Raw genomic sequence first — 17,975 nt, 5'->3', positions numbered from 1 at the left:
AAGCATGTTTCAATTGAAATCTTTTCTTAAGCTGAACAAAGATTTGAGTTATTTTACTTTGAGAAAAAACAAAAGACCAGAACTAGTTTTCAGTGGAGGTTTGATTTTCTTGTTCCTCTTAACCTCGTTGGTTCCATTGCTGTGTGATTGCTGTTCTTTTGGAGTTGCATCTCTGCTTGCTTAAGCTCTGTGGTCAGTAGTGATTTCATGATTATTCTGAGTTTTGGTTCTGACTTCTGCGTTTGAAGAAAGGCTGACAGCAACACTAATGGGACCTGGTAGTCAAGATCATGATCAGAGTCATTTCAGTCCATCCTGTCTTCCCATTTGCAGGATTATTTTCACAGCACAAGGGTTTAGAAATTGTGTCCTGTGGAAGCTGGCAGTCCTTGAAGGAAAAATATACTACTCAGTGGGCTTTAAATTTTGGTTTTTCTCTTACTCAGAAAGGTAATAGGTAAAGAATTAGGGCTGTTGAGAAACAGAGGAAAAGTTGAGATGGCTTCTGTAGAGTTAGATCATGACCAACAAAATTTTAGCTTGAAAACTGATGGATTCTCTTTCCCTTATCTCTTTACTGTGATAATATAACAACAGAAAAACAAAAATACAAGTTCCTTTTTGAGTTTAAATATTAATGTTTAAATAAAAGATTGCTTTTCTGTGAGTGGAAATTGAAAAGATACTGTAGAAATACAAAGGTAGTAGAATACACTTTATTCCAATGTGGGACAAAACATTTGGTGATAAGACAGGAATTTAATTTGTTGCTCTTGCTGATCCAGTTTTTAATATGTTATTCTTATTGATACAGATATGGTCCTGAACATCGTGAGCATGTGACTTTGAAGATGGACAACGGGATCTGTTATAAGTTGTGATTGGCCTTAAGTTGACTTGTAACCACTGAAGAACTCTCTCATTCCCGATTTTTTGCCTATCTGATTGCCTCACACCACCAGCTTAATCATGTATGGAAGTGCTCGGTCCGTGGGGAAGGTTGAGCCCAGCACCCAGAGCCCAGGGCGTTCACCGAGGCTGCCACGGTCACCGCGCCTGGGCCATCGTCGAACCAACAGTACAGGAGGCAGCTCTGGGAGTAGTACTGGGGGTGGCAGTGGGAAAACCCTTTCTATGGAAAATATCCAGTCCTTAAATGCTGCCTATGCCACGTCCGGCCCTATGTATCTAAGTGACCATGAGAACGTGGGTGCAGACACCCCGAAAAGCACCATGACCCTGGGCCGGTCCGGGGGGCGGCTGCCTTACGGTGTTAGGATGACTGCGATGGGGAGCAGCCCTAACATTGCCAGTAGTGGAGTTGCCAGCGATACCATTGCGTTTGGGGAGCACCACCTCCCCCCGGTGAGTATGGCATCCACTGTGCCTCACTCGCTGCGCCAGGCTAGGGATAACACCATCATGGATCTGCAGACACAACTCAAGGAAGTGCTGAGGGAAAATGATCTGCTTCGCAAGGACGTGGAGGTGAAGGAGAGCAAGCTGAGTTCTTCCATGAATAGCATCAAGACCTTCTGGAGTCCTGAGCTAAAAAAGGAGCGAGCTCTGAGGAAAGATGAAGCGTCAAAAATCACCATTTGGAAGGAACAATATAGAGTTTTGCAGGAAGAAAACCAGGTTTGTCATCCAATGTCACGGTTGTGTCAGTGTGGTAGCGTGATTAAATGAGTTTAATAAACTTGCATGTCACATTTAAGCAGCTAAATGAGATCGGTGCTTTTCTTGGGTAATTGATGGGTAAATGACGTGTTTTCAACTTGCAGGCCTCTTTTTAAATGTTTCTTGTCAGACTTGTAAGCCACCTCTTGAGTGCCTGTCTCTCCTTGGGTGTCATGTGGGTTTTTTTTCCTGGTGCTAACCACGTGGTTTCCTTGGGAAAGTAGGTTACCCTGTTCATAATTAGTATTTTCGTACCGTTTACCTCTTGAAGCATTCTCTGAGATGCAGAGTGTACTAACTGCTGACCCCAAATACAACTGAACTGGTGCTGAATTTTGATGGATTGCCCTTAAAACAAAGTTCAAGTTAACACTGGTCTTACTTTAGACAGAAAACCTCCAGACCTGCAGTTTTCACACACAGATATAAATTGTGTTCTTGGCTACATTTAAGTAACACTGTTTTCTACATGCTCATCTGCTTTTTTATTATAAGCTGTGTGTATCTTGTTGTGCAACTCACACAGAACACCCTATGAGGTTTTTTGTAGTGGTCTGGCTAGTTACAGAATAGGAAGAAGAACAGAGAGTCTGGGGCGTCTGGGTCTTTTGTCTTGTCCATCTTAAAAGCATCTCCAACTTAGAATAAAACTGAGAGGCTGATTAAAGCTGAGGTCTCTTTGTAGTCTGTTCCACTTATTAAAAGCTTTTTTCAAGTTTTCTCACCTAGACCTTCTTGCTATCTTAATCCTGAAGTAACTACTTGTCTTTGAGTTAGCGTCCTCCTCTTCAGTTGTTTCTGGCCAAATGTTAGTTAGGCATCTCTCTGGACTCTCAGGTCATAAAACTCACCACTCTCAATGAGAAATGGGCCTGGCACCCAGCTTCAAAAGTTCCCTGAAATGTAAGTCAGCTTCCACCATGGCAAAATTACTTTCCCTACTGAGTTTTTTAAATACCCAAGAACGTTTAATGAAATAGTTTCCATAATTCAAGCGTGATCATGTTCTTGTAGCTCTTAAGGTATAGTTGCTGTTTTAGGGAACACTTTTTGTAAGGTTTGCTTTAGAAGGTGGAAGGGAGAGGGGAAACTGTTGGAGGAAAAGGGTAGTGCTGGCAGTACTCCACATGTTGTACTCTACTTTCAGGTGACCTGTCTTAAATAGTTAATTCCTTATGGTTAATGATACTCTCCTACACTGAATATGTCTGCAGTTTTCACTTCTTAAAGAACTTAGTTGAAGAAAGTAAATTACTTTTTCCAAGGTAGTAAGAAATAATTTAATGAACCTGTCATGTGGTTTTACAGCTGTATTCTTACTAAATGGTAAGTATCACGATGTGGGGTTTGTTAAGGTGTGTGACGTTTCGTATCCATTTTCATATGTCTTCTTGGAGTGCAGAAAACCTGCAGTTAAATAATTTCTATTGTAAAAGTGGGACTTCTTTAGAAGGAGTAATATAGTGAAAATCTTAGTTAGAGTGGTACAGTACCAGGATAATAATACGTGGAATGCCATTCGCTCAACTTTCGGGTGCTCTTTGTATTTCAGTTGCAGGTAAGTCTTTTAATTCTCAGATTCTTTTCATTTTTAGTCCTATTTTCATATGGAAGAGAATGTCTTGGAATACAGTACCTTTTTTTTTCCTGAAATCAGTTTTGACATTTGAAGATGGTTTCAATATCTTACAAGAAAAATCCAATGAGTATATGGTTTAGAATGGATTAAGCAATTACTAAATATGAATAGATTAGAGAACAGTGATTACTCTTAGATTTTTTTTTTCCTTGTCTTTCCTTTATCCCCTAATTAAACATTTACAGATATTTCTAGGCTGCTGTTCTCAAGGCAATCACTGTAATTACTACCACACTGGTAGAATTGTATAACTTTGGTCCAAAAATAAGAAGGGTGCAATTTAAAAGTAAAAGGGTATTATTGCAATGAGCTGTAAAAACTAAGAATGCTAATTAATAGATTATAGTTAGCTAACAGTGTGACCTAATTAAACTCTGAATTCATTGTGTCTTCTATAGCCTTTTGGAGTTGGTCACTTCAGTCCTTTCTATGGAAGATCAGTTTAATAGGATTTTCTTTAATTGAACAGACTTCTCTGTTTATACTCTGAACAAGAGATTTTCCTGATCTCTTTGGGGACCAGAAAAATCTCGTCGTTACCCCTCCAGCCTCCCCCTAAAATGAGTTCTAGTATAATTGCAGGAACTGGAGTTTTAGACTTCAATATGAGTATTGCACGTGCACTACTTGTGCTTTAAATAAAGTTTATTTCAGGCCAATTGCATTGTTAAAAATTGACTCAGCTGGTGGAGCCAAGCTGCTGGCTGACTCATGCCATTATCTGATAGTCATCTCAATCTCTTTCCTGTGGTCATGACTCTTTATTCCTCTACACACACTTGATTGTCACTGATTGTATTTTGTTTGTTTGTTTGTTTTTTATTGTGCTTCTTGTCGCCTCAACTGGAATGATTGAATTGACCCTTTGTTTTGGAAGTTGTTACACCTGAAAAGCCTTCTGTGAATAAATGCACTGGTGTCTTCGGGTTCTTTTTCCTGTTTCTTGGGAACATGTGCAAATAAGTCACGATTATTGATGTATTGCTTACTGGTTTCCAGGAAATTTTCTGGATTTGATAAAGCACAGGGAATGAACAGGGAGATGAAAGAGCATGCTACCTGTCCTGAGACAGTCACATCCTTTTGTTTGGTTGTCCTCTTAGGGCAGTAGATAGCAGGGACGTCTTGGATATAACAGTGAGAATGTCATGCACATGGTTCTCTGTAGCTCTCACCTGGGTGGAGAGTGCTTTAATCTTGCTCAGCTGTGGTCTGTTCCCCAGCTGTGGTGCAGCATCAGCTACTCTGAGCAAATAGCTGGGCAGTGTGGCATATGCTGAGCTTTATTTTTGTCCTTTGTTACCGATTTTGAAGAGACAAAGTCCTTTCTTTTCATAAATGGAGAGTGTTATTGTCCTCTCGTTTTGAAGAGCTCAAAACTAAACATGGCAAGTATTCCTCTAGTTAACAGAGACTCTTGAAAAAACACAATAGTTTTCAGTGCAACTTGGATTAGTTAACAAATCATACTTTGCAAGAAGCCAAAGGAAGAGTGCAAATGGTTTCTCAGTTATGCAAACCCGTGCATATTCAAGGAGAAACTGATGAAACCAGTAAACAGGAGCTTGGTTTTGGCTTGGTATCACTCTCCTTAGCGTGCTTTAGTAGGAACTGTATTTTTCTGAGTTGAAGAATAATTTTTTTTTTTTAGTGTGTGTGGTTTAAAGTTTCCCTGGAAACCTCTTCATCAGGAACCAGAAGAGAAAAGGAAAGAGAGTGAGTATGTTTTGCACTGTGATAGAAAGAGTTTACCTAAAAACTGAATAGTGGTGGATGATGTGAAACTCTAGAACAAGGGAATTCCTCTCAGTTCAAACTTGCTGATAACAAGGTGTTTATCTCTTAAAATAGGTAGCGCAATGCAAGTTTGATGTCTAACACTCTGCATTGAAACTTCCCACATTTGACTGATCTGTATTTAAGATCTGATTTATATTTCAGCTAAAATAGTGTGGTACTGCTGAAAACATCTTTTTGCTTTGATGCATTTCTGTGGTCTTTCTGTGGTCAGAGACCTTGGATGTCTGAGTGAGAGAGTTTAACCAAGAAAATAGTCCTGAAAGGAATTTCACCTTGCTTTTGGGGTAAGCACTTGAAGACGATTCTACTTTATTGTGATGGAGAAGCGGGAGGGATGTACTCCAGCATTTCATCAGTGCTCTTCTCCAGAGTCAGAAGTACTCTCTGTTTCATAGTAGCGTGCAACGAGCATCTCAGTTTTTAAAATATAGTTGTCCATGTATTAGTCTCTGAAAGGTTGGGTGCTGCTGTTCTGAGACTGGCTGAGGTTCTAAGGAGTACATTCTTCCTCTGAAAATCAGATCAGTTCTCACTTCTCCATTGATTTAATTTTTTTTTCCCAATTATATATTAAAAAAAAGTTTCGGTATGTCTTAGTACTGTGTCATTCTAATACTACTACCATTCCTGAGTTAGTTATTAGTTTATAGAAAGCTAAACTTTCTTCCATTTTGGATGTTTAATTGTTTAGTATGTGATTGCTTAGGCATGGCTTAAAGGCATTATCTGTAGCCCACAGCATTACACTTAAATAATTCTTTCACTGGCAGATGTCTGTCGGCTTTCTAGAATGCTGCCAGCTTTAAGGTTCCTTCTGTCTTTCCCTAGTTGCAGCACAAAATGATAACTTAATTCTCTCTTAGAATAACTCAAAACTACTTCCTCAAGAATGCTTGATATCTGAGGCATTTATGAAGTTCCAGCACTTTGCAGCAACTTCAAAAATTGTCGTCTAATAACCCAAAAGTTGGGCCTTCTGTGTTCTGTCTTTTTTTTTCAATTCTATAAGGAAATAAAATTAAGACTTTTTATGTTTTTTTGTGTTCCCCAATGCTCCTTTTCTCCCATGTTTCCTATTGAGGTAGAATCTAATGCCTTGGGTTGCTTTGAGCTGTAGCATGGGCTGAACAGCTGGTCTCTACTTGATCCATTAAACATATAAGGGGAATACTACTAACTTAAAAGCAGCTTGTAATAAAACAGGTGACGTCAGTGGTATGGCTGAACTTAGCATTTAACTGTTAACTTAGCATTTAACTTAGCATTTTGCTGTTAAGCTGGGGGAGAGTTTACTTGAAATTCTGCAGAACTTACAGCAGACTCTTTCTGCTATAATTCTTTCTCCGCTATGTGTTGGGACTGTTCAGACATTATACTCCTAGCTAGGTTTGCAGTGTGTTATTCTGCCATTTAGTGTGTATATTCATGAAAAGTCTTGTTTGTGTAACTGTATTTCTCTAGAAGCCATTGTCCCTTTCAGCCTTATTGTAATTCTGGTATTTGAGTTACTATTTTTTTCCCCCTAAGGGTTCTTACTTTCTAAAGTGTGGACTAGGTGGTTATAAACTGTATAAGGCTTTGTTTTAGTTTCTTAGTGAACAGTTATCAATGATAGATGATGGCAATAGCACAGAGGTGCTCCTACATTATAGTTCATCTTAAGTGATCTTGTACTGATATTATAGCTTTCCAATGCCAAATCCAGTATTCTCTTGTGTCTTCCTTACCTTGTTAATTTAAGTAGAAAGGAGAGGAGCACTTTACATGGAACTGCCATTCCATGGAAAAAAGATTGAAGTTATGCTAATAATACTCATGACAATCTTCATGTATACCTCCAAGACCAAAAATTGAGATAGAGCTTTTTTAAACTCCTTTCAATTCGGTGATACTAGGAAGCCTCACAGACTTGAAGATGATACAGCAGAGTGGGCTGCCATGACTGAACTGTTAGTTGGAAAGAATAGGGTTTTTTTCAGCAAAGTAGGTGTCTAAGATCCTGTTAATAGTCCATATAATGCTCAAGACATCAGTAAAACAAGGAAACTTTTGTGTTTAGGATAAATACTTGTGTATATATGTATATTCTGAGATAAGAGCTGGAGACCAAAAGAGTTTAGAGGAGACATTTCAATACTCTGAAAGTAATGACTGTATTGGATAGTTCATCAAGAGTGCTCATGCCAGCTCTCTGAATTAGTATTTGAAGAAAGAAACATGGTGAAATGACACTGTAAGCTCAGCCAGCAGGGAGGGAATAAACTTGGTAGTGCCCTAGATGTTTCAGTTTGCAACTCCTTTGAATTAATTTTCTAGATACACTTGTGTTTAGTAGACACAATCAAATACAAGTGTTTTCAGTCATAACAATTTGAGCTCCTCAACAGAAATCAGATTACAATGGCTTGTCAGCAGGTAAGCAGAGCCAGTTGAGATTACACGATTTGGATAATGCTTTGTAGTTTTTCCGTATAATTTTTGCCATAATCCATTGAACACAGGGGAAAATGGCTGCATCAGCTAAATGTAGTGGATCATAAGTATATCTCTGGTTTTTTTTGTCTGAAGATAACAATCATTAGACCTGGAAAAGAAAGTCTTTTTAGCAAAACTTAAGTTTCATAACCCAGAAGGTTCTACACAAGTGTGTTTTTACACAGTATTTTCAGATTTATATTGGATCCTCTTGGAAAGGTCAGAGTCACCATCTGTAGTGGAAAAAATACAAGGACAAAATGTATTTAGTTTCCTTCTGTGATGATACTAGTTGTTCTGTGTAAGTGATGTGCTTAGTGTTTGCAGTAGTAGTATCATGGACTGTGAAGCAGAAATGGGTGCTTGGTTATATCAGCAGCCTTGAGAAACAGGTAGCAATGATGTGAAGCACCATTGTAACTTAGAGATCATAGTAAACCACCCAAAATTCCCTTGATTTAGGGATAATTTTGCTTCCACGGAATATTACATTGTCTACCTTTATTTATCCCAAGAGAACTTTAACTTTTTCTTTGTATTTATAATCTTGGGTTAAACGTTAAAAACTTCTGTACTGTTTGGGAGAAATTGGGGCATACCAATGTACATCATGTTTTGCAGTTGCAGAGTCAGTGTTTATATTTAAACCATAAAGAAAAGAAAGGAGGGATCTGTTATCAATATCTAGATCAGGATTTAAAGAGATTTCATGGTAATTTTAATTTTTGTCATTAGACCTCCATTAAGAAGGTCTTCTTATGGATTCACTGTAGGAAGAGACTGGATTCTTTAAAAAAACAACCCATGACCTCCCAAGCAATACGTGATCCCCCCTTTCAAAAAACCAACCAACAAAAAAAAAACCTGAACCCCAAAACCCAAACCAAAACCAAAAATCCCAAACCAACCAACCAAAAAACCAAACCCCAACCCCCCAAAAGCATAAAATAGTTTTCTGTTGCATGTGTACTCATTGAAACGAGCGTGATCAAGTGCCAAAATACTGGCATAGAACACCAGTCAGAGTGCTTCTAGTGATCATTGCTTTAGAAATTGGAGGAGTTAAACTCATATATAACAGTTACAGGAATAAATACCACGTGACTGACTTCTTCAGTTTAATTTTAGCAACTTGGTTTGTAAACTGGAATGCTAAGTAATGTACAATCATCAGTAAACCTTAGATCTTGATGCCTGTTGCATTTGAGCTGTTTTCCGATCTATATACAAGCTTTTATTTTTTTTTTTTAATTTATGTACTGCTGCTCATTCCTATTGTTTAAATTATTAAAGTGTGTGTGCAGTGGACTGCTTTTGCTCTTCCCTGGGTGTTGGAGCTTCTGGTCCAGGAACCCCTTGAAACAGGTTCTTGTAATCAGGTTCTGTGGTGTTGTTATGCATTTCTGTTTCTACAGTGGTACACTCTTCTGCTTCTTCTCCTCTCCTCCCCCTTCAAATCCCCTGCTTCAGTGGGCTGGAGAGAGGAAGAGGGAGACAGCCTAGCTTTGGAAAAACAAGCAAGTAATAAATGGTAGTCCAAAATTAACTAAGCCTTGCTGGTATCTGTATCAAAGCTAAGTATGGTTGCATTTTTTCCTGGACGATGTGTACTACATCATCATGTTCTCATGAGCAGCACTATCGAGGAGCAGGCACTTCACTAAATACTCTTTCACTGCCTAAAATGTTTTGCAGATGCAGGCCTTCCATGAGAAAGTATGCTTGACATTAAATTTATGGATTTTTTGATCCTTCTTGTCAGATGATAAGGTACCAGCTACCTTGGGTTGTTAACTTTTGTGAACAGATGGTCTTCTAATTATATGTTGATGTGGATTCCAAAGAATACAGGGCCATGAATTTCTTCTAATGCTTCTTGTCACTTGTTTCTGAGATTAAGACAAGTCAGCACATGAACCATCACCATTTGGAGATGAAAATCTTATTTCTTCAGGTACTTTGTACAGGATCTGGTTCTTCCATAGTAGTTGATTGTTCCTGGCATTAAAAAACCCCACACATATACATATTAATATAAATAAAATATCTTAATATATAATATCTTAGTATATTTGTAGCTCCTGGCATTAATTTATATGTATAAAAACATATATATATATAAACATATATATACACACAGACACACATAAATCCTACCCTTTTTTAATGCAGTGTGATGAGACTTACATACCTTCTTCCCTTACAGAAATCATGACATTGATGTCTGAGTAATGCTCTGGATTTTAGTGGAATCTTAAATGAAAAATACTTATTTTTGACTGAGGGGGAGGGAAAAGCTATCTGAACACTTGTTTGTGTTGTAGCATGTTGTCTTTGAGCAATCTTGCACCTGCAGGTCCTCGTCTCAGGCTTAACCAGTTGTTAGACTTGTTCTGTTGGACCAGGGAGAAGTCCTAGCAGTGAAGACAGTGATGTGTCCCACAGCAGACCTCCTGTCTTGCTGTGAGAAAACGAAGCTTTTTAATTTATTTTTTTTAATGTTGTTTTACTATTTGGCATAATTTATTAGACTTTACGTGTTATAAGCGGATGTCAGTTCTTGGATGAACAGAAACAAACCATGAAACAACAAAAGTAACTTGAGATAACTAGAGCTTTTCTCATTAGAGAGGCGAGATACCCACGCAGCCTATTGCAGCATCTGATCTCACAGCTAGAAGCCTCCAGGAGGCTTATTGTTACATCTGTGTCTCTTTTGAGAGATGGAAACATTTAACACTAAATAATTTGGTTTACTAAAGGATTCATGGCATCATACCAAAGCTCTTAAAATGTTACAAATGTAAAAAGCAACACAGCTAAGAAAGGCCAACCTGCTTGGAAAGTATGGCTTCACTGCAGAAGATGCTAATCCTCCATAGTCAATTAATGCCTTGGATATGATGTAAAGAAGCAGTTGGTTGATGACAAAGACACTGTCCTTAAGAGTGGTCATACTTCTGTATTTGGCATCAACTAAAAATGTACACAGGAAGTTCCTGGAAAGTGGTTTTGGCTTCTGTGGCAAGAGGTTTTGGGGTTTCTTTGCTGGGGGAGGGAAGTTCGTCTATAGAGAGGATAACAAAAGCTTTAGTCTGAGGATTAGTGTTAATTGGTGAAACAATGAATCCCAGAATAATCCTAGAAAAAGGAAATGGGCAGAAAGAACAAGCATAATAAAGGCTTTTAATTAGGTTGTTAGGAAATGCTCTGCTCTGTAGTGGAGACTTAGGAAGTAACTGCCTTATTTCCCTCGATTGGATAAATGTGGAGAATCAGATTGCTCAGTGATTCATTATTCATGTTGGTTCAGTTTAGGAGTACAAATGACAGTGTTGTGTTTACTAGGTGCAGCGGACTTAAATACCAATATTCCAGTGTTTTTTCAGATTATGCTACTCAGTAACTCTGATGAGGAAGGAGAAGAACTTTGGGAAAGGGCAGAGATAAAAATCTAGATAATTCTTTGATCTGACCAAGTATGGTGTATTTCTGTGGTTTACATCAGCATAGCAGATTTATGTACTTTTCCGAAATCTTCTTTTTGTGTGTGCATATGTTAATTTTAAAAGATGTAGTTACTCCTGAAGATTAATAATTTATCCTAAGTAACTGTACGAAAGGCCTACAAACATAGGGGTGCTTTTCTTTTTTGAGGGCAGAGGAATTTCCCAGCCTTCATTAGCATGAGTAAAGTCAAATTATTCTGTCTATGGAACCTTTGATTTGGAAGATGATATTTAAGCCTTTCTCCCTCAACCAGTGTCTGATGGGTCAGGTTTGACCATATGGTGGTGAGGCTGTTAATGTGTAACCATTTTAATAGATCTGTGAGCCTAGTTACTCAAAGGAGGGACCTTTCTAAGAAAGGTATACTTTCATATGAGAAAGTAAATAGTGTGCTATATATGTGCAGTCAACAGCATCTTTTATGAGTGAATAAAAATAAATAGCATTTTTTGATCCTCTTTCAGAGGGTGTTTGGACCTTCTAATTGCTTTGCTATGGCTGGAAGGCTCGGGGAAAAAAAAACTGGAATTATCTGCAGTAGTTTATTTGTGGGGAGGGAAACCAAAAAATCACCTTGCAAGAAAATGAATTAATCCAGACTTCTCTTAACACTGAATTAATTTTGGTATGAACTAGAAGCTGGTTTTGGTAGAAAGTTTTAAGAAGTATGCTTTGGCCATGATTTGTGAGAAGCTCTGTGCACGTTCCTGGCCAAAGAATTGAATTAAGTGTGGGTACTGCTGTGTGTGCTCAGGTTATGATTTGTAATACTTTCTGCAGTTGTGTAACATGCTAGTGAGATCCTTGTACTACTGCCATTTTAGTTGGAAATAGTATACCTTCAAATTGTTTTTACAAAACCCATCTTACTTTTTTTGAGCTTTTTTGTTTTAAGGTAATAAATATGTTTACAAGGTGACTTTAAAACTGGGCTTTGCACTTAACATATAACAATTGAACAAGTTTGGTCCTACTGCTGTTACATTCTCTCTCCCCAGTCCTCCTAGAAGTGAGATTCAAAATCCAACTTTTGTGAGTTAAAGAAGGTTCCAGGTTACCATTTCTATCCAGGAAAAGCTTCTACTTTTTTTTATTCTGCTAAAGCTGGGCATGCATTCAAGACTTGCCTTCTAAAACTACATGCTGTGTTTTCTCAGTGTAAAATCCGTTTAGTGTGTACTTATTCAGAAGTTATTCCTCTCCTTCTTTCCATTTGGCTGAATCAACTCAAATCTCTATGCCTTTAAGAGGCCTAAGGTCAGTCTCTTTTTTGACTGAGTGAGAATTCTCCTTCATTCATATTTAGTGTTACTTTTTTGTTAAGTAACTTTTTCTAGTGTTTCATGTCAGACTTCTTTAATCTGCAAGTCTGGGAATTTGTAGAAGAAATCATTAATTCACTTTCTTTTATGCTTAATACGGTTGTTAATGTTTCTTTGTGAGCTGCTGAATGCTAGACAGTCTTTGAAGGTTATCCTGGAAAAAGTAGATCTGTGCTTCACAGGTTGAGCATGTTAGCAGGTTATTTGGTGCAAAAAGACCTGATTATTAAAGATAGTAGGTGATATTGGGACCCCTTCATGTATGCTGTGTATAACTTTGCTGTTTAACTCTTGACTAGATTTATTCTTCTCTATTGAATATATATTGGATATATACTAAGTGCTGTGAGCTCTTCAGGCATGTTTCCCTAAGAGCTCTATAGTATGCTTGGGTTAGGTTTGAAGCAAAGTATCTTTATTTTTACCATCTTTTCCTGAAGGGCATTGAGCTTCAATTGTCCTGCATAGTTGAGTTCTATTTCTCTGTGATTAAACAACTCTGTCAGTTAATTTGGTTAACCATCTGTGAGTGAAGGTACTAATTTTAGAAGTATACCAATAACAAGAATGGTCAATATACCATATAGGCTTGTATGTAAATGAAACTATGAGATGAGATTTGGCTGTTGAGCACTTTCATTTTCTGAAATTCCAATATGTTCAATAGAACTTCATAAATAGCAGACTTCACTACAAAAATGCAGAAGTAGTAATTTTTCATTAAAATGGATAATTTTAACCCAGTATATCTATATTGTCACTGCTTTTTCATTTTAAGAGGGAATATGCTGTATTTTTCTTAATTGTTTTTTTTAATTCTCTTTGGAGAATTAAATATCTTTGGATATTTCTGTCTTTAATCTTCCATTCAGTTAGACTTCTTTTGTTGATCTTTTAAGCTATGAAAATCAGTGGTTTCTACTTTTTTATTCATATTTATATATATTGCAAACAGAAATGGTAATTAACTTGCAAAACTTGTTACCCCATGAATGATTTCATATAAATCTTCACGTTTTTGACACTGTGGTAAAAAGCCCACCTTTAATTTATGAAAGTCACTTTCTTGACCGAATTGTGCAGATTTGCACATAGAAGAGTAACTAGCAAGGTATTTTGTAATTAAAAAGGCAAAACATGAGTACTTAAATGTGATGGTTTATGATCACTGTTAATTCTAAAGAAACTGGTCGAGGTTCTGCCAGGTATAAATGATAGTTTGCATCCCTTGTGCACTGCATCATAAACCTGAATTACAAGTAACGAGTGACACTGTCTTAGTAATTCCAAGTTACAAAACTGCTATTACTGTCATAAACAGATTTAGTTTCCAGTTGAAAACATCTTCCCTCTTAACTTGTTTTATCATGTTCTGAATTAACATCTCAATTATTTTCAGAGCTTTTGTCTATCACATCAGGTTTTTTGTCATTAAAAGGTGCTATTAACCAGTACACTTAATAGCACCTTTAATAGGTACTATTAAATCAAGATGACAGGAGCTTGTGTAAAACATGAAGTATAAGGCACTAGAGAAGTATTGTTACTAGAAGTAAATTATTGTCCCCTCATGCACAATACTTAAATGGGTAGCTAAAATGAATGTTTTTTTTAGTTACCAAACTATTTTATCTCTTAATTTGTCTTCTTTTGGGCTGGTTTCCTCTTCCTTAAGCACAGTTCCTGTCTTTTCCCCCTTCAACATTGGGCTGGCTGTTGGGAGATGTGTAACATAATTGGTTTTATGTCACTTTTGATGTTGGAATAATTTAAATTGCACAAGTTCAGTTTTGGGCAACAGGTTATGCCCTAAGGCACACACACATTATGTATCCAAGCTGCTTGTTTACATGGCTAACATGGAAACAAGAAGGGCTCTGTTTTTCATGGCATTTTTATAAAACCTCATGTTCAAAGCACAGTTTATATTGACTTCACAGTTACAAATGATTTGTGTGGATTCTGAATGGCCAACAGGCACGTCAACAACAGAAGGGTGTGCACATCATAAACTGCAGGGAATCAAACCCATTTGATCATCAACACCTGACAGAAATACTCTGGAAAAACATATAGCTGTTGTCTTAATTATATTTTCACACTAATCTCAGTTTTCTGCTCATTCTTGATGCATCTTTTGTTTCAGACATAAAATTGCAGATCCCTGGGGCAGTATCAGTAATTGCTATCCCCACGGAGTTTTATTTCCCCTCTAGTTCTCATCAGTCACTGCACCCAAATGAGTTACAGTTGGTATTGTAAAAATGTGAGCACATATTTGGCTTGTGGTGAATAAAGCAGAATCAATTCAGTACGAGTCAACCCAAATATTAGGAAGTCCTGAACTTTGCACATATTTTTAATGTAGTTCTTGGATGGAATTTGTTTTAAAAATGCTGTATTTCCACTATCATTAATCTCAGATAATTTGTCATTGTCCCCTTTTGCTGGTACTAGTTTTAGAGGGTTGAATGAATTCTTTGGTTGAACTGGGGGTCAGGGAACTGTTCTCGTTAAAGAGTGACATAGCAAAAGGCTAATTTTCTCATGACTTTGTTCCTTAAGCAGCAGGGCTGTGGGAAATAAGATGAAAATATATAACTTTAGAAATGTAAATATATTTTTTATTACTGTAGAAGTTTTGTAATGAACCCTAGAATGAAATCAATCTTGCATATGCTGACACTAGTGAATAATTTATTTTCTGCTTAAAATGTCTACTTCAGAACAGAGTTTGGTTAGAAGTAGTAAATAAGGACTGAATTTTCCTTTCAGTTTTATTAACTCACTAAAAGCATGCTTCAGTTTCTCAAGATTTGCCTTCTCAGGCAAGTATTAAGGAAAGTAATAAAGAAGGGAATCTTTTTTTCAACTCCTGCTTGTGAAACTCAAGAACTTTTAATGTGAAATATAGACTTTTGTTGATCCCCTGACAGATTACTCAATTTTTTTCATCCCTTCCCACTTGGCTTCCTACAGTCTCCCACAGAATGCAAATAGAGAGAGAACACATCTGAACAAAATGTTGCATCTTTCTGGGATATGCCAATCTGCTCAGGTATAGCAGGGAAGGGCTCCCAGGCCTCTGCAATCAGTCACAGTTCAAGAACTGCAGCCGTGAATTGAATGAGGGTTGAGTCAGGGATTACTTGAAAGGAACTGATCCCATGGAAGACCAGGGTGAATCTGAGAGTGAGGAGATTGCTCTTTGATGCCACTGGAAGGCTTTTGTCTGTCATCTTTAAAAGACGAAAGAAATTGGGGAGGGGTCTCAATAAATTGGAAGGACAAATGTGTTCCACAGTCTTCAAAACAGGCCAAAGGACGATCCATGGAATTAAAGGCTGGTGCTTCTTGCTTCAGTCCCTGGAGATATTGGGGGATGAGTCCTTCTGGAACACACTCCTGTGCATGTCAGTGACGATGTGATGATCGGGCACAGTCAGCATGAATTTGTCAAGGATAAATCATGTCTGATTTCCTTGCCTTTTGTGATGAAATGTCTGGATTTGTGGATGAGGAAGGAGCTGTGGCAGTTCTTTACCTTACCTTTAGTAAGGCTTTCATCACTGTTTCCCACAGCGTTCTTGTCACTCTAGTTAGAATGCCATGGTCCAAGTGGCTGGGCAGCCAGGTGGGTAAAAAGCTGTTTACACTTACACTCAGGCTCAGAGTGTAAGTGATTGATGGGTTGATCACTACCCAATTGTCTGTAACAAATTGAGTCCTGTTTGACATCTTTATCAATGACCTGGATAGAGATGACATGTCCCCATTCATTCAGATGGCACCTGACACCAACCTAAAGGGACCCTCGGAAGGGCAGAGCTGCCGTGCAGAGGGATCCGGTCTGCAGCAATGAGCAGGCAGGAGACTTGAGATTCAACAAGGATGAATGGGAATAAAGAATCTGTAGGAAAGATAGATTGGGGCCTGGGGGACCTGGTGAGCAGCAAGTTGAACATGAGCCAGGAGTGCACATTCTGGGAGTGGAGAAATTTATTGTGTGGTAATTATCTCCTTCAGCTTCACACTTGTTAAACCACGTGTAGAATACTCTGTCCAGCTTTTGTCTCCCCAATATAGGAAAAGACATCAATAAGCAGCCAAGTTTCTTGGAGGAGTGCCAAGGTGATTGGTGGGCTGAAGCACAGGCCCTGTGAGAAGAGGCTGATGGAATGGGCCTTGTTTAGTTTGGTGAAGAGAAGGCTTTGGGAGGATGCAATAGCAGCCTTCCCATACTGTGAGGGTAGTTATTGAGAAGAGGAACCAGGCTCTGCATGCTGCATGGTGGGAGGATGAGAAGTAATGGATATAAATAAAAGATTTTTCAAGATCTGACAGGATAAAGTCCTGGGCAAGTCGGTTTGATCTTGTAGATGACCATGCCTTGAGTAGAGGTTAAACTTAGATGACCTCTTGCTGTCCTTTTTAACTTGAATTATTGTATTATGATTCTGTTTTCAGACACTGATTGGCATAATGTCTTTATTAAGTGTGCTTAGGTTTCTAGTCTAAATCATGACCTAAGTTGTCCAGTTGACTAAGTCTTGGTAGTAACCCAAGATCTTTTTTTCTTCCATAGTGACTGGGCTTCCCATGGATGTTTAGCTGCATAAAATATAGTAGTATTGAGTGGACTTTCAGACATTGCACCCCAAAACTATACTGAGTGAACTGACAGTGCTGAAACTGGAACCTGTCTACCTTTGTTTCCGGTATTACTGATGTGTTCTTGCTGGATGTACCAGTGCTGAGAGAGCATCAGCTGCCTGGGCTGTGCACTCTCTTGCATGTCAGTGACTAGACTGTTCTCTCCTGGCTTGACAGTTGATGGCAATCAAAACTCACCTTGTCTGTTAAAACTAGAATGAAAGTGTCAGGTATGGCAGTAGCTGTTGTACTGTTGCTTGCACTGTGTTCATTTTCTTCATGAAGCTTGCAGGCTTTCCAGTGAGCAGTCGGAGTCCAAATGCATCACATCCAGACTGACTTCCAGGCTTATGACTTCAAGGCTTGTGTTTGACAGTATTCCCAACAAATCCAACATTATTTAGAAAATTGTGACCACTATTTTTCCAAATCCTGTGTTCAGGGCATGTGTCTTTTTGATTTGTTTTGTCTCCCATCTTTTCTTTAGCTTAGATTCTACTGCAGGTTTATTCTTAAATGTTCATTAGTTTCTTTTCTAGATGTATTTTTCTTAAATTCTTTGTAAGTTTAATGTAAACACCTATGTACAAAGTTTTTGTGTTTCAGAGCACTGAGCTAATGGTCATGACTATCATTTATTTTTAAATACGTCTCTGAGGGAGGAAGTTATTATGTTACAGATGGTAATGGTGCATTTAAAATATTAATCAACATGTAGGCATAACTGTATGAGAGTTCTGTGGTGAGCCTTATGTTGTCACTTGATCTTTTTTTAACTTCAAGAAAAGTATTCAGTCTTTGACAGTTCTGTAGCTGCTCTGCCTTCGGCTCACTGTTCAGTTGCAATTCAGGTCAGACCATATTTGTGTTAGTTTTTTCAATAGTCTTGACGTCTA

At 38.0% G+C, this 17,975-nt stretch overlaps 1 protein-coding gene across 11 annotated transcripts in view; it reads left to right on the top strand.

Moving 5' to 3' along the window:
* The first annotated feature begins 813 nt into the window (after window positions 1–813).
* ERC1 (ELKS/RAB6-interacting/CAST family member 1) overlaps window positions 814–17,975 on the top strand; it is a 277,563-nt gene continuing 260,401 nt past the window's right edge. For all 11 annotated transcript variants that reach the window (XM_027657027.1, XM_027657055.1, XM_027657045.1 and 8 more), the window contains exon 1: window positions 814–1,638. In XM_027657027.1, the coding sequence (XP_027512828.1) occupies window positions 970–1,638 (669 nt within the window). In that variant the 5' untranslated portion in view covers window positions 814–969. The remainder of the gene's footprint in view (window positions 1,639–17,975) is intronic.

This window comes from Corapipo altera, unplaced genomic scaffold, assembly GCF_003945725.1.
Source record: "Corapipo altera isolate COAL_440 unplaced genomic scaffold, ASM394572v1 1, whole genome shotgun sequence".
NCBI classification, from domain to species: Eukaryota; Metazoa; Chordata; class Aves; order Passeriformes; family Pipridae; genus Corapipo; species Corapipo altera.
This window is presented reverse-complemented; position numbering and strand designations above follow the sequence as displayed.